The sequence below is a fragment of the Dama dama genome, chromosome 30 (assembly GCF_033118175.1).
Source record: "Dama dama isolate Ldn47 chromosome 30, ASM3311817v1, whole genome shotgun sequence".
Lineage (NCBI taxonomy): Eukaryota > Metazoa > Chordata > Mammalia > Artiodactyla > Cervidae > Dama > Dama dama.
In genome coordinates, this window is record NC_083710.1 from 54380421 (window position 1) to 54395818 (window position 15398).

Below are 15398 nucleotides of genomic sequence, written 5' to 3' on the forward strand. Positions count from 1 at the left end.
GACTGCGGCTTTTATGGGTTTTCTTTTCGTCTTGAAGCCGAACGTGGGAGGCCTGGAGCCAGTTAGATGCCTAAGAGACTCTGCGGTGGAAAGTGGAAAGTTTAGGGAGGCGGAGCAGCCAAGAAAGGAGAGTCTCTGGAGCGGGCTGCAGCTGGTTCGGGCTGACAGATAAACAGTAGCTGCGGCAGCGGACACACCTCCGCGTGGGAGGCGGGGCCTCCGATGGCCACGCCCTCCCGCGTCACGGGAGGGGTAAAACACAGCTTGTTAACAATACACACCAAATAGACCGTGATCGGTATACTATAATAATGTGCATCCTGTATACATAAGTTGTTACACGGCGGGGAATTAAACCAGAATGGTGACACTGTTAACGCTGGGATGACAAGTTATATTTTAAAAATCGTCTTTATAACGTAGACAGACTCCGAGATTTGTAAATAGCTTTCTGAAACACAATGAGAACAGTGTAAGGAAGTAGATGACTGATAAAAGAAAACTCCGGTGAAGGCTTTTGTAAGTAGAGGCATCCTTGTGTGTAACTGCTACCTGGTTAGCTTGTTTTCAAAGTTTGGATTTGGGGATCCTGGGTTTTCTTAAACTATCCTTAGGTGCAAAATCTAACTTGAATCATGCACCATCCCCACCCGCCTCAAAAATACTTTTTCATCATAGATGTCTTGTCAAAGATCTGCCCGGTGTGTAAGAGACTGGAAGGCAGTGAAACCCAGGCAAAACCCAGCCACCCCTGCACTCTTCTACTCCCCCCAAAATTGAGCTAGGAAGGCGTGGGTAAAAGTACAGTAAGTCATTGTGGGAAAATGCCACTGCTTTTTGTTAAGGCCTGGCTATCAGATCAAATATCAAAGGGAACAAAGTCTCTAGCAACAAATAATGTGGCTGGACCTGCAGTGTAACATTTTTTAGGTTCCTCCTTGACTGGATGAGGAAGGACAAGAGGAAGACAGGCAATGATAATAATTACAAGAAGAAACACAAATCAAATACATATTTATTTAAACTTATGTTAGCAGAATAAACGATCAGCAAAACAGATTAAACCAAGTTAGTCAGTCAACATGACTAGTAAATACTGTATCTCATTAAAACTTTCACGCTCCAATTGTAGTCCCCTTTTAATGCCTCATGACAGCCTCTTCTCTCCCTAAAGACAAGCGTGGGATCTTGGCACACTTTACCAATATCTAATGCCTTTCCTGTTACTGTTATTTAAAGATTTTATTTTCCCTTTTTGATAAAAGCAACTTGTGCTTATTTTAAAACCAGTCGAGGGCTTCCCAGGTGGCTCAGTGGTGAAGAATCTGCCCGCCAGTGCAGGAGACACAGGTATGAGCCCTGTTCTGGGAAGATCCCACGTGCTGCAGAGCAGCTAAGCCCTGGGCCACAGCTATTGAGCCTCTGCTCTAGTCTCTGAAACCTGGGTGCACCCGAGAGCCTGTGCTCCATAACCAGGGAAATCACCACAATAAGGGGCCCTCACACCACAATTAGAGGGTAGCCCCCACTTGCCGCTACTAGAGAAAATCCTGTGCACAATGAAGACCCAGCACAGCCATAAATAAATAAAAAGATCAGTCAATGCTTAAATTTTTCAGTTGTATTTTTCAAGATCGGTGACACTGTCTGGGGAAGGGAGAGGGTGGCTGTTGAGTAATCTGGTCCAGCAAGGAAGAATATTTTGTTACCAACCCAGTTTAGGATATTGACCCAACGTTGAGTCAGATTTATTGTTTTTAAATTCTCCACAGATAATTTATCCCATCTGCTGGGATGATCAGGATGGGTTAGGTTATGTTGAGTAGCTCCTTCAATACCATCTTGTAATTCTTTGTTTTGATAGCCTTCACAGTTTTTAGGAGCACTGCTCCAGAATTTTGTAGAATATTCCTCAATTGGGGTCTGTCTCTTGTTTTCTCATTCATGGTTGGACTGAGGTTATGAGTGTTTCAGAGGAAGGACACACATAAAGTATCACTGTTATCATATCAAGGGTACATACTGTCAAAGGATTTCTCTCTATTGACGCTAACATGAGTCAGAGTTTGAGGTCAAGATGCTCTGATGTATCAGCTACAAACTGGCACTTGCCATGGGCACTTGCCATCTGTCTCTACAAGGATTAAATCATGTGCTGCTGCAGCTGCTGATTTTCAAGACCCTCTGAAATGAGTTCAGCGTGGAGAGCAGAAATGAGGCAGTCTGTGCTCTGGGGGAAAACTGGCATAACAGGTCTTCAGATATTTTCAGGAACTGATTTTATGAACCCAATTCTTATACCTCCTTATATCTAGTGTGCGTGCGTGTGAAGTCATTTCAGTCTTGTCTGACTCTTTGATACCCTATGGACAGTAGCCTGCCAGGCTCCTCTGTCCATGGGATTCTCCAGGCAAGAATAGTGGAGTGGGATGCCATGCCCTCCTCCAGGGGATCTTCCTGACCTAGGGATCGAACCTACAGTTCCTATATCTTCTGCATTGGCAGGCAGATTCTTTACCACTGGCGTCACCTGGGAAGCCCCCTCATGTCTAGAAAAGCACTAAAATCCTTCATGGTGATGGCTGTTCCTTGTGTCTAGCAGAAAGCTTCACCAGACTAGCAGAAACCTGGAAAAAATATGTGCTTGATTGCATGTACTCTCCCTTCACCAAAATCACATATATACTGACCTTCTCCTGTACCTCTTTGGAGCAGTTTCTTAGAGCTATCTGAGGTGCTGTCTCCTAGGCTGCAGTCCTCATTTTGCCCCAAATGAAGCTTAACTTGCAACTTTCATGTTGTGCTTTTTTTTTTTTTTTTTTTAAGTCAAGAAGTGTAAATTATTATTATTTTTTTCCCTCCCTTTCCAGACTGTCCTTTCTGGGAGGAAGTCTCTCAGTTCACTTCACACTAAAAGTTTGGAAAGTTATGCTCCATCTCCTGAGATGAGACTATCTACAGAAATTATTTGGGATTTTTCTGCATGGAGGTTTGCCTCTCATATCTCTTTATTCCCTAACTTTCCCTCTATTTTATTTTTATTTTTCTATACTGAAGCCTTCCTAATCGCCTCAAATCTGTCTTCAAAATCAATACCTCCCAGTCAATGCTTACTCTTCGGTCAGTGTGCTAGAAGAACTAGTCACCAAATTGGAAGAAAACAAAGCTTCATGGGCTGAGGTAGGAGGCAGATGGGCCTCCCCAGGGTAAAGCAATTGGAGATTCATTCTCTATCAACTGAAACTCCAAGACAAGAATAGCAGGGCAATTAAGGGAGGAGGCTGGGCCCTGCTCAGACCACAGACTTCTTGTTTCCAAAGTCAGGAGACCTCTCCAACCACACATGCACAGAAAGACTCCTTGGAGGTCAAAGGGGAGTGGTGCTACCTAATGCCAGGCTACCACAGCCTCTTTGGTAGAATCTAGTTTAGCTAAGAGATGCATGCACACATGTGGAAGGATCCTGAGATACACTAAATATGGACTGTGAACCTGGAAAATCAAAATGACTGGCCAAAGGAAACCAGAAAGAAATACCCTATAAAAGTGGTTCAATCTACCATGAGGGCGCAGTTCAAGGACTCTCCCTCTGAGTCGGCCCATGTGCCTATCCACACGTACTGTACTCTTTTCCTCCAAATGAATACTTTTCTTGCTTCACTACTTTCTGTCTTTGTGGAAATTCTTTTCTGCAAAGCCAAAGGGTTAGGGCTCTTGTCACTGACCACTGGTCTAGTGGCGAGGACCTGCTGCTTTCACCACCATGATCCGACCTCAATCTCTGGCTGGGAACCCAAGCCCCACTCCAAGCTGTTGCAGGCCAAGGCCACCCAAGATCAGGGCAACACTTAGTGAATGCCAAGAGACAGTAATAAACACCTGTTTCAGTCAGTAAGTAATGAGTGGTTTGTCATACTTTAGCAGATAACTTGGAGAAGGCAATGGCACCCCACTCCAGTACTCTTGCCTGGAAAATCCCATGGACGGAGGAGCCTGGTGGGCTGCCGTCTATGGGGTCACACAGAGTCAGACATGACTGAAGTGACTTAGCAGCAGCAGCAGTAAATAACTGGAAGAGAAATAAATAATAAAGACAAGAATCAACAAAATAGGGAAAAAATAAGGAAGAAAAGCTGTGACAAACCTAGATGGCGTATTAAAAAGCAGAATCATCATTTTGCTGACAAAGATCCTTGTAGTCAAAGCTGTAGCTTTCCAGTAGTCATGTACAGATGTGAAAGTTGGGCCATAAAGAAAGCTGAGTGTTGAAGAACTGATGCTTTTGAACTGTGGTGCTGGAGAAGACTCTTGAAAATCCCTTGGACTGCAAAGACATCAAGCTAGTCAATCCTAAAGGAAACCAACCCTGAATATTCACTGGAAGGACTGATGCTAAAGCTGTAGCTCCAATACTTTGGCCACCTGATGTAAAGAACCGACTCATTGAAAAAGACCCAGATGCTGAGAAAGATTGAGGGCAGGAGGAGAAAGGGGTGACAGAGGATGAGATAGTTGGATGGTACCACCGACTCGATAGACGTGAGTTTGAGCAAACTCCAGGAGCTGGTGAAGGACAAGGAAGCCTGGCATGCTGCTGTCCCTGGGGTCGCAAAGACTCAAATATGACTGAACAACAACAACAGAGATTATCAAAAACAAAAACCAGTTCAAATAAAAGTTAATAAGGTAGATACAACTCTAGTCAGATTGATTAAGAAAACGTTGCAAATTAACAAAATACAGGATTTTTTTTAAAGGGGGAACACATATTAATGTAACCACTAGAGGTATTCAAAATTATAAAGTATGTTGTAAATAATTATTAGCTAATAAAATAGAAAACCTAGATGAAACAAAGTCTAGAAAAATATAAAATGCCATAATTGACAGGAAGAAGTAGAGAACTTGAATAGATCAATAAACATGGATGTAATTAGCAAAGCCCTTCCCTCCCAAATAACTAGAATCCAGTATTCTTGCCTGGGAAATCCCACGGACGGAGGAGCCTAGCAGGCTACAGTCCATGGGGTCACAAAGAGTCAGAGAGAACTGAACAACTGAGCATACATACACACACAGATGGAGGTATATGTGAGCCCTACCAGACTTCCAAGTAAGAGCTAATCCTCCTGCAAGTTGTTTGAGAAAAAGGATCAAGAGCAAAAGCTGCCCAGGTCATTTTATGAAACTAGTATATTCATGATGCCCAAACCAAATGGAAAAGAAAGGAAAACTGAAGCACCATTTCTCTTATGATTATAAGTACAAAAATTCAGAAAGAATATTAGTTAGTCAAATTCAACAATGGACTACCAAAACCAAAAAATAAATAAAACCAGGACAAAACAGTGAAAACAACACCCTGGAGCCCCCTTGACCTCCTTTTCCTTTTTCACAGCACATATCACCTCCTAGCATGTTATATATTCCATGTCTGTTGTGTAATGTCCCACTCAGATATAATAAGCACCATGAGTCTTAGTTTGGCTGGGTTGCAGATCCTAGGCTCCTGGAAGAGTTCCTTGCTCAATATATATTTCTTTGAAGAGTGAAAGAACATGATAGGACAGGACTTCAGTGTAGCATCCTGGACTTGAGCCATGTTGCATGTATAATAAACCTGTCATGGGGAGTAGATGGGAAGATATACATTGCAGGGGAAGAAGAATTCTAAGAGGTGAATCAGAGAGTGACAAGAGGGCTTTCATAGGTGAGTTTGATTATGAACCAGAGGATCCAGATCATACCAGCAGCCCTGAGCTTTGGCGGAGTCGGACACAACTGAACGACAAAGCTGAAGCAGATTCTGTCCACCACACCCAAGCATTGCACAGTGATTGGCCACTGTAGCCTTCAGCAGATGTTCTCTCTTATTATTAGCAAACTTTGATTACGGTTCATAATAATGTTGTGTTACTCACATGGTCTCTATTTGCGTTCTGCAACTGCCTCGTCAGTAGGAGCTGGCCCAGCGCTGCACGTATTAACTAACTTGTACGTTTCACTTACCAGGCATTTTCTACGTGTAAGTCATGGTTACCAAGCAAGTGGGAACATAGCCTCGTGAGCATGTCCTGTCAAGTGTGGATATAGAACAGGTGCTCAACTATTTATTAAATGACTTAATGAAGCAAAACAGCTTACTTCCTCTTCAGAGGAACACATCAACTCCTTGGTTGTCACCACACTCTCTCCCTGAAATGCCTTTTTCACTTGTGCTTGTCAAAACTTATCTATCCTTCAAATACCTGCTTTGCTCTTTTTGAGGAAATGGACATTGTAAGTAGTGACTGGACATGTTTCTTGTCCTGCTTCATTAGCTAACAAATGTACTGTGCAGTTGATGGCCTTCTCTCAAGCAACGATGGAAGACCGCATGGTTACTTACTGCATACTCTCCTCTAACCTTGGCTTTGATTTTCTTTCATAATCTTTCTTCACTATAACTCCATCCAATCTCTTTTATAGTCTATGAATTTTTTTCTAAGTTACTTTGTATCACTTGTGAAATGAAGCAGCCATAAACCATTTAAAAGATATTATCCTTCTGTGTCAGTCAGCAAAGTCCTCTAGGAGGTAGATGCCAAGACAACATTAGAAGGGCAAGAAATCTGTGTGTGTGGGGGGGAGGGGGGGTACCTATGACAGATCAAGGGGTGGGGGAGCCCGAGGAGGCAGGGAGAGCTTTCAGACTGTCGTGCAGGTTTGGCATCTATGAAAGGACAGGGAGGAGTATGGGGCAGGAAAAGCCTCTGACTGCAGCAGGGCTGTAGGAATCTCCCTCCACTATGCTAGCCCAAGTGCTGGTATAAAGATGGCCCAGGAAAGGGGCTTCTCTGGTGGTCTAGTGGTTAAGAATCCGCCTGCCAATGTGGGGGACACAGGTTTGATCCCTGATCCAGGAACTAGGAGCCCACCTGCTGTGGGGCAACTAAGCCCCTGCGCCACGGCTGCCTGCTGAGCCTCCCTGCCCTAAGAGCAGCCCCCGCTTGCTGCAACTAGAGGCCTGCTCGCAGCAACGAAGGGCCCAAGTGCTGCAACGAAGACCTAGCACAGTCAAATACATTTTTTTTTTTTTTAAAAAGATGGCTCAGAAAAGAGTGATTCTTTGGGCAGAAACGGCCTGGCCCTGTACCCTGCCATGTTCTGTCTTTCACTGGCCAGGGCTGCAGGGGAAGAGGGTGGCTTTGGACCAAATGCTGTGCTGTGGCAGATCTCATAGGAGGAGCAGGTGCAGGCTGTTGGCCGACCCCTCCCCAACAACACCCCCCGCCCCCCGCTCCCCTATCCCAGGAGATGGGAGCCGGGTCCTTCCAGATCTACCTTACACAATCCTGGAGGCAAAGCCTGTCTTGTTCCCTTTGCATTCTTGCCCATTTTATTGGTGTCCAGTTACCACTTCATATTACTTTTCATTGGACCAGTTGGTAGTGTTATAGTAATAGCATGATGGGGTAGAAAGATTTGGGGTTTGAGCAAACTCGGAAGATAGTGGAGGACAGGTGAGCCTGGCTTGCTGCAGTCCATGGGGTCACAGAGAGTTGGACATGACCTAACGACTGAACGATGACAACAAAACAGTAAGATCTGGATTCCCCTCTCAGGTTTTCTTCCAGTCAAATCTGTTATTAGATTAGCTGAAATGCAAGTTCTTTAACTTCTTTAAGCCACTGAAATGAGATTAAAACCATCTGCTGAAATGAGATTAATGTTTTACCTACTCAGTTGTCTGCTTAGCAGCTCTTTTGGGGGGAGCAGTGGAGTTGCTGGAAGGATTAAATAAAATGCTTAGAATTTAGTGCCTGCTGTTGAGGAGATGTTGAATAAATGTTCTTCTTTGCTCTTCACTTTCAAGTAATACTTTGTGTGGGTTAAAGCACTTTTGTGAACGCTTTTTCAACTGACTTAGATTAGATATTATTACTTCTAAGAAGCTGTGACCAAAAGGAATTTGTGACTGACTTAAGGTGACACAGTTAAAACCAAGGCTGACTCAAGACTTGAACCCAAGTCCTCAGACTTCGGTTGTACTGTTGGCCGTTCTCAGGAAAAGGAGTGGCACTCTTCCTTCATATCACCACCGTCAGAAACGTGCGTGATTAGGTAATGGTGGAATTCAGTGACAGAGTGGCCAGAGAGAGATGTCAGGCAGAAAAAAGCTGAAAAAGAAGGAGAATAAGTCATCATTGTATGTGAAAAGTTAATAGAGAAATGTGTCTATTTTTCAAAAATGCTGACTGATAGAATAAGGAATTTTTAGACCTAAACAGACTGGCCAGAAAGCTGCTTAAGAAAACTGGCTTTTCCCAAGTCTGAAAATATAACAGATAGAGAGGTTTTCCCAGATTCTCAGCACTTGCTCTCATGATTTTGCTGTTTTCTGCCTGGTGTGTACCATGCACAGCATCTGAAACCTTGGTGCACAGTATGCTTGAGCCAAGTGGATGCCTGAGCCATTGGCCTTCTGTGCTTAGTCAGAACGTACTTATTCGTAAAATGCTTTTCTGGTTTTGGGACGTTTGGAATATGACTAAAAATAGTTTCCTCAAAAACAGAGAGAAGCTGGAGTCACTGAGAGAATGTTTCAGGGCTTTGCTGTTTTTATCCCTGCTATTAACAGCCTTATTCACTTGAGACGGCTCATGCCAGTCAAGCCAGTTCCATGGTTTTCCTTCCCCCTTCCTCCTTATAGAGCTTCCAGTTCTCCAGTGTCTGTGAGGCCTCCGATCCCTGTGGCATTCTTAGCTTCATTCCTGTGGCTGGTGAGTTTAAGTCAGACGTGTTCGCCGCAGCCTCATCACATCCGGTTTTCTGGGGTGAACCTAGGAACTGCTTCTGTCTCTGACCTACTTTGTGTTCTCTGGAAACTCTGAAAGCCAGTCCTGAGCCTGTGTCCTCAGCGTCTCCCCACAGGCCCAGGCACGGGACAGAATGAGTGTGGAAGGCAGGGCTGGAAAAGGAGGGAGAGGCAGAGCTGTGCTGAGGGGCAAGCCGGGCTGAGGGGCTGTCTGGGAGCAGTGTCACCGTCCCTTCCTGATACCTGTTACCCAACATCATCAGGGCAGAATGATCTTGAAGAAAACGGCTGTGTTGCCCTGAAGGTTCTGGAATCTTTTTAAATTTAGGGAGAGAGTCCCATCTGGCCCTTTGTCAAAGACAAACTGGGAGGGCTTATTAACGTGTGAATGCATTCAGCACCCTTTTCTGCTTCAGGTATCAGGGTTTCTTCCAGAATGATTAATCCAAAGTATTCTGAGAGTTGAAATTGAACCAGTCCTGCCTGCAACCCTTTTGGTTTGACTTGGGACCACCAGAAATGCCCTCAATGACAACAAATCACTCCTCTCACTTTTGAACACACTGGGCAATTAAACGTGGCTTGCAACTCTGGGGCACTATCACTAATACAAAGGAAGTTTGCATAATGTCCTTCTCCTGAGAGACTTTGAAAGAAAGTACTGTCATTCCTTTTCCAGTGATGGTTCAGATGTACTTTATTTAGATGAAAGGGGAATTCTGTACTGTTTCAAGGTTCTTTCTGGCTCAGCAAGGCCCCCCCTGTGCTCATACATACATACAGTGGACCGACAAACTGCATCACATCAGTCTTTTTGAGACACCTGGGTTCGATCCCTGGGTTGGGAAGATCCCCTGGAGAAGGGAAAGGCTACCCACACTCCAGTATTCTGGCCTGGAAAATTCCATGGTCTGTATAGTCCATGGGGTCACAAAGAGTCAGACATGACTGAGTGACTTTGACTTTCAGTCTTTGTGATCTTCAGATTTTTTTTTTTTTCTTTCAGTAAGGTTTTCAATGCCAGGAAAGTCTGACTACTCACACTGTTCTATCACATTCTAGAATTTTCTGTGCACCTACTTTTTTCCTCAGGCCTTTCTCTACATCTCCGCCTTTGAAATGCTACTTATTTTTCAAGAGGCAGCTTAAATTAGGGCCTCTTAGCTAACCCCACTCCCAACAACAAAAATAACAAAAACAAAATACCACCACCACCAACCTCTCCTAAACCCTGAAGCATTTGTCTTGGAAATTCTTATGTGATTTATTACAAGATTCTCTAATTAGTTATCTGTGCTCAGACTTGATCTTTTCTTCATATTTTAAGTTCCCTCAAGGTAAAGATTTTTAAGAATTTCTCATGAATGCTTAACAAATGGCATTAAAATAATGGATACTGATAAATTATATATTTTCAACAATGGGAATGTAGAACAAAACTGATCAAAACTTTTGCTGGTCTCATAAAATAAATATAATCTGATTTAACTGTAAAAAATGATCTACCACCTCCAACTAATAAAAATAAAGAAAAAAAAACACACAGTCTGTAATAAATAAAGACTAGTGATTTTGTTGATCCTTTTATAAAAGTTCAAAAAAGTACTGGTTAAGAAAGTGGAGGTTGGTCAATTTCCTAAATGTTTTCTTCTGTCTCTGGCATGCGTTCATTTACATCTATTTATCTATCCATCCATCCACCTCTCCCTCCAGTGTTTAGTTAGGATTCTGGCACTGTGCTTCATTATTACTCTTATTTTCCCTAAAAATTGGGAAAGTTATGATTTGTGCTATGTTAGTAAATTCCTTTCCAAGGAAAACTGGATAGTTTTTAGACCTTAGGTATTTAGACTGTCCTTCCCAAGTCAAGACTGTACACACTTGTCAGACTTTGTCACTGTATAAAAATGTACAGTGGTTTATTGACATGTACATTCCAATGTTTACAGCTGCGAGATAATGAGGCACACTCAGTATTGCACTTCATTAAAATTTCAGGCTCAAACTTAACCTAGAAGTTTAAATGAAACTGCATTTGTAATTTAGTAATTCTTATACAGGACAAACATTGATATCTTTATATACAGTGATACTTATTACATTTATATGCCATCCTAACACAATTTTTTTTTTTAAATAACAGTCTAGGAAATAAAACAGAATATTCCTCTTTTTATCCCCACCCGTGATGCAATTGTACAGGATTACAAAAAGGCAGTATACAATAAACAATGATTATTTTTCATTTTTTTTTTTTTGCTTGAAAGCCAGCATCATTCTTAGTCCATGGGCATGGCAATTCTTTGATATCAATTATCTATAAATGTCCAATGCTTCACAGGCCAATGACAAAAATGGCCACATGCAAACACCTCACAAGTTTGATGTCTTGGTTCAAAAGAAGATAAACTGAAACAATGGGGAAACTTTCCATAGCAAGAATTATGTACATGGTATTTGGCATCCTTCTTGCACTGTGAATGGTTCATTTTTATGGATGTAAAAATGGTCCCGTCCTTATCCTGAGCAGAGTTTAAACTTCACCACATCCACTTGGGAGATGAAGGCAACTTCTCTCTCTGTAGACAAAGGAATCTGAGTGTTCTAAAAAGTGTGAGCATTTCTGCACACTCCACAACCCAGAGCAAACTCTTCTCCAGTGGGGGGATGAACAACATGGAGAGGACATTCGGTTCCTTCTAACTGTTTGCCTTTGGGACCTGTATACATTTTGAAGGCGGCAAAAGAATACAATTAAAACGCACACACAAATCTAATGTGACAGTAAAAAAATAAGAATAGTAAAATTAAAATCAAAACAAAAGTAAAAACACCTGCAGAGGTTTGTGTGCTTACTGTTGAGGAGCTGTTCTAATATAGCAATCCACTTAATTCTCTAAGAGACACAGAAGCAGAAAATAGCCCATTTTATAGATAAGGAAACTGAGGCAAAGTTAACGTAATTTTTCTGACTCCTAGGCCCTCATCAATACCTAACTCACAAGTGCTGTGAAGAGTTAAGTACTCTGGTACCAACAAGGCAGTCAATAAATTTTCTAGAAAGGAATGGACAGAGGGATTCTCTTCTTCAACTTCTTAATCTGGACCCTTGCCCTTGTCCATACAACACTGTCCCCTTTTCACATCCTTCATTTGCTGACCTCACCTCAGCTCAACACTCCCCCTCCTGCTTATCAAGATCATTATCCTTAACACTCTAGTCTCACATTATTCTCATCCTGCTTCTTTCAAAGTCATAAAGTATTTCTACTGTAAAGAAAAAAGAAGAAGTTTTTAGAGGGAGAACAGTTACAATTTTTATTTGACACAAGCAAACAGCAGAGTAGCCATACTAAAAAAACCCAAACAAATCCTACTCATCTTATTATCTTTGTTTTGGAATAGAGAATATATTTCACATGGCTTAAACATAAAAATACTTTAAAAATTATACACAAAAAGAAGTCACCTTTGCCCCATTTTTAGCCAATTTTTCCTATTTCCCCCAACAGTTAATCTATTTTATTAGTTTCTTATGAATTTCTCCAGTGCTTTTTAAATGCAAATAGAAATAAATATGAGTATATATTCTCATTTCCCCCATTCTTAAAAAAGGCAGCATACTATGCACACTTCTCTTTCATTTAATAGCATCTCCTATAAATCTTTACATTTCATAGAAACTCCATCCTCAGTCCCTTTCATTTCTTAATAGAGCACAGTAACTAGTGTTTAACCAACCTCTTATTGGATACTTGCATTGTTTACAGAATTATAAACAAGGATGCAAGGAATAACCCTGTATATTTGCTCTTAGTTACTTTTCTTACATATGCAGGTGTATGCCCAGAAGTGGGATCACTGAAGGGTGGATGCATTTGCAACTTTGAAAGGGACCTCAGGGTTCTGCCATTTGCATGCTGATAAGCAATGGATGCCAGCGTGTGTTTCCTTTCCCAGCTCTAACAACACTATACACTGGTATACGTGGTGTGTGTGTGCTTGTGTGTACTTGCACTAAATTCAGATGTCTCCTCTATGCTCACATTTTATCTCCCCTTCCACTGCTCTCACTTCTGTTCAGCCTGGTGTACCACCTTACTGTGATCATTAGCCTCCCGACCTCTTCTGACTTTTTCAGTCTCCTTTTGGTTTCACATTCACTTTCTCTCAGCTTGATCTCCAAAGACTATCATTTCCCCTGTATTCTCAGTGGCTTCTTTAATTCCCTTGGCTCTCTGATGCTCACTCACTATGCTGCGGATTCCCAGCCATCCTAGATTAAATCCCTTGTCCATTTTATGGTGCTGATTCCAGACTTCATTTAAAAAAAAAAAAAATCATAGCTGCTCACAATAAAGGCAGATGTGTGACTCCCCCCCTCAAGAAAACCCCCCACAAAATCCTTTTAAATGGTTCTATTATCAATTAATAATTTCAAACCTCTCACGGAACTTCAGTGCTGAGCAGCAATCCTTCTACTAATCCTTAGCTGACTTCCTTCTCAGTCCCCACGCCCTGAGCCCCTCACTCCTGATGGTCATCTTTCGACTTCACTCAGAAAGTCGGAAGCTTACAAGGGCGGAGGAATTCCCTGTTTCTTTAGGACAGTTTGAACTGGATTTCTGCCACTTGAAACAAAGTGTTCTCGTGGGATCATGAAATAAAACTAGAGACCATGTACATCATACCCATGTTTATAAATACTGAAAGCATACCTGCAGGACAGTGTGGAAGTTCTTCCTTAGGAATGCTAGTCATTCTCTGAAAATCATCATGGCAAGCGTTACAAAAATGCGTTGTTCCGAAACAGAAAAAGACAGCCACTGAGCAACAGTAGCGACACTTATATTCCAAAAAGTCTGTGCCATGTTTTGGACACATCTACAGCGAAAGAAAATAAATACAAGATTATGGTGAGTCTATTTCAACTATACTTAATATAATCATATACATAGCTCAGTAATTCATGCTTTGAGAGTATACATAGCTCTCAAAACTGATTGAAAACTTGATGATACATACATTAAAACACTGAATAAATGTGTGGCTTGGCCCAAAAGGTTTGGACGAAGTCCCAAGTTTAAATCCCAGCTTCATAATAACCAACTTATTTAATAAGCTATCCATATAATGTCTCTGTGAATGCTTCTTGGTCAACAAAATTGAAAACTTATTAGTATTTCTTTTATCTCTCATTCTCAGAGATGTACTGTTAAGATTTCATTGAAATGGAGAAAATCCTAAAAGTGTGCCTGCAGGTTTAAGAAAACGAAATAAGTAAAATGTATTACTTGTTGATACACGGTGATTATTTTATGGGAAACAAAATTACAAAATGCAAATGCCAATACCATCCAAAAGAGATAATATATACAAGATGATCTGGAAAATTATACTCTGCCCTATAAATCTCAGAAAACACTGGGGAAGAAGCCTATTATACCATCCCCATGATATTATATTAGTAGCCTAAAAAAAGCAGATGCTTAACATTTCTAAACTGTTCCTTCTAATAAAATGTTCTCCCACCTGAGCCCTGGACACATCAGAACAGGCACCACAAATGAGTTCTCTGGGATCATAATCATCCCCTTGTCCAGCCTCAGCATCGCAGCGAGCTTCACCGCCAAAATATGCCTAAGGAGGGGAGACACTTAGATTACAGCAGGAAACAGAGAACTCCGCCACGGCAGGTTCAGTGTGGCTGCAGCAGAAGTGAAATCGAGAGGCCTCTGGAAATACTAGTGTCCATCAGACATTCCCTTGCAATGCCAAGCGGACACCTATATAGGATGCTGCTATAGAAACAGATCAGGCCAAGAAATATGGTTTCTGCAATTCTGGAATGGATTCATGCTTACAGTAGGAAGTTCAAAGACTGAACTGTGAGAGCAAAATAACACAAGAATGGATAGTACTCCAAATAAATATCAAGAACAGGATATTAAGCAGTAAAAAGAAACTATGCTTTTCCAGGGCAAAGTCTGAATAGTTTTTCTTTTTTGAAATATTAAATACCATATTCTCTTCTCTAAAAATATTCCTAAAATAAATATTAGTGTAAAATTATAATCTTGAGGTTAATGGGAAAGAAAAAAATCAAACATGATCATATAAAAGTTTTTGAAAAGGAAAGGCAAATTTAGATATTCCGTTCAGAACACTGCTCATTCTTACAGAGCTACACCGTATGCAGGAACACAACAGTATCTAATACAGATACTTGAATATATGAAATTATCACAATGGGTAATTTATCTGTATTTGCTTTGGGCACAAAATAAATTCAACCAATTATAATTGGGGCATTCTGCATATATAACATGTCTCATAGCCAAAGAAACTGTATCCATAATTCTGTATAAATGAGTCAATAGAAAGTTATTATCTGTACTAGAAAACAGGTCAAAAGACAAGGCTTCATTGATAGAGAGGTTATAAATGGTCGTGCACCGGCTAAATCAGGCCTCAGAAGTATTTCATTTGTCCTGGGGGCCTATTCCAGCTGTTTCGCTTTTTGAGATTTCTGGTTTGGCTTCCTAGGCATTTGACTGTCATCTGTATGGTAGCACAATATTCATTTATGAGATCCAGTACA

The 15398-nt window shown here is 41.4% G+C and overlaps 1 protein-coding gene across 2 annotated transcripts in view; it reads right to left on the reverse strand.

The window, feature by feature from the left end:
- Nucleotides 1–10684: 10684 nt before the first annotated feature.
- Nucleotides 10685–15398, reverse strand: part of MYCBP2 (MYC binding protein 2) — a 261683-nt gene continuing 256969 nt past the window's right edge. For both annotated transcript variants that reach the window (XM_061133295.1, XM_061133296.1), the window contains 3 exons: nucleotides 14330–14437; nucleotides 13516–13681; nucleotides 10685–11517 (listed from right to left, as the gene is read on the reverse strand). In XM_061133295.1, coding sequence (XP_060989278.1) covers nucleotides 11402–11517; nucleotides 13516–13681; nucleotides 14330–14437 — 390 coding nt within the window. In that variant the 3' untranslated portion in view covers nucleotides 10685–11401. The remainder of the gene's footprint in view (nucleotides 11518–13515; nucleotides 13682–14329; nucleotides 14438–15398) is intronic.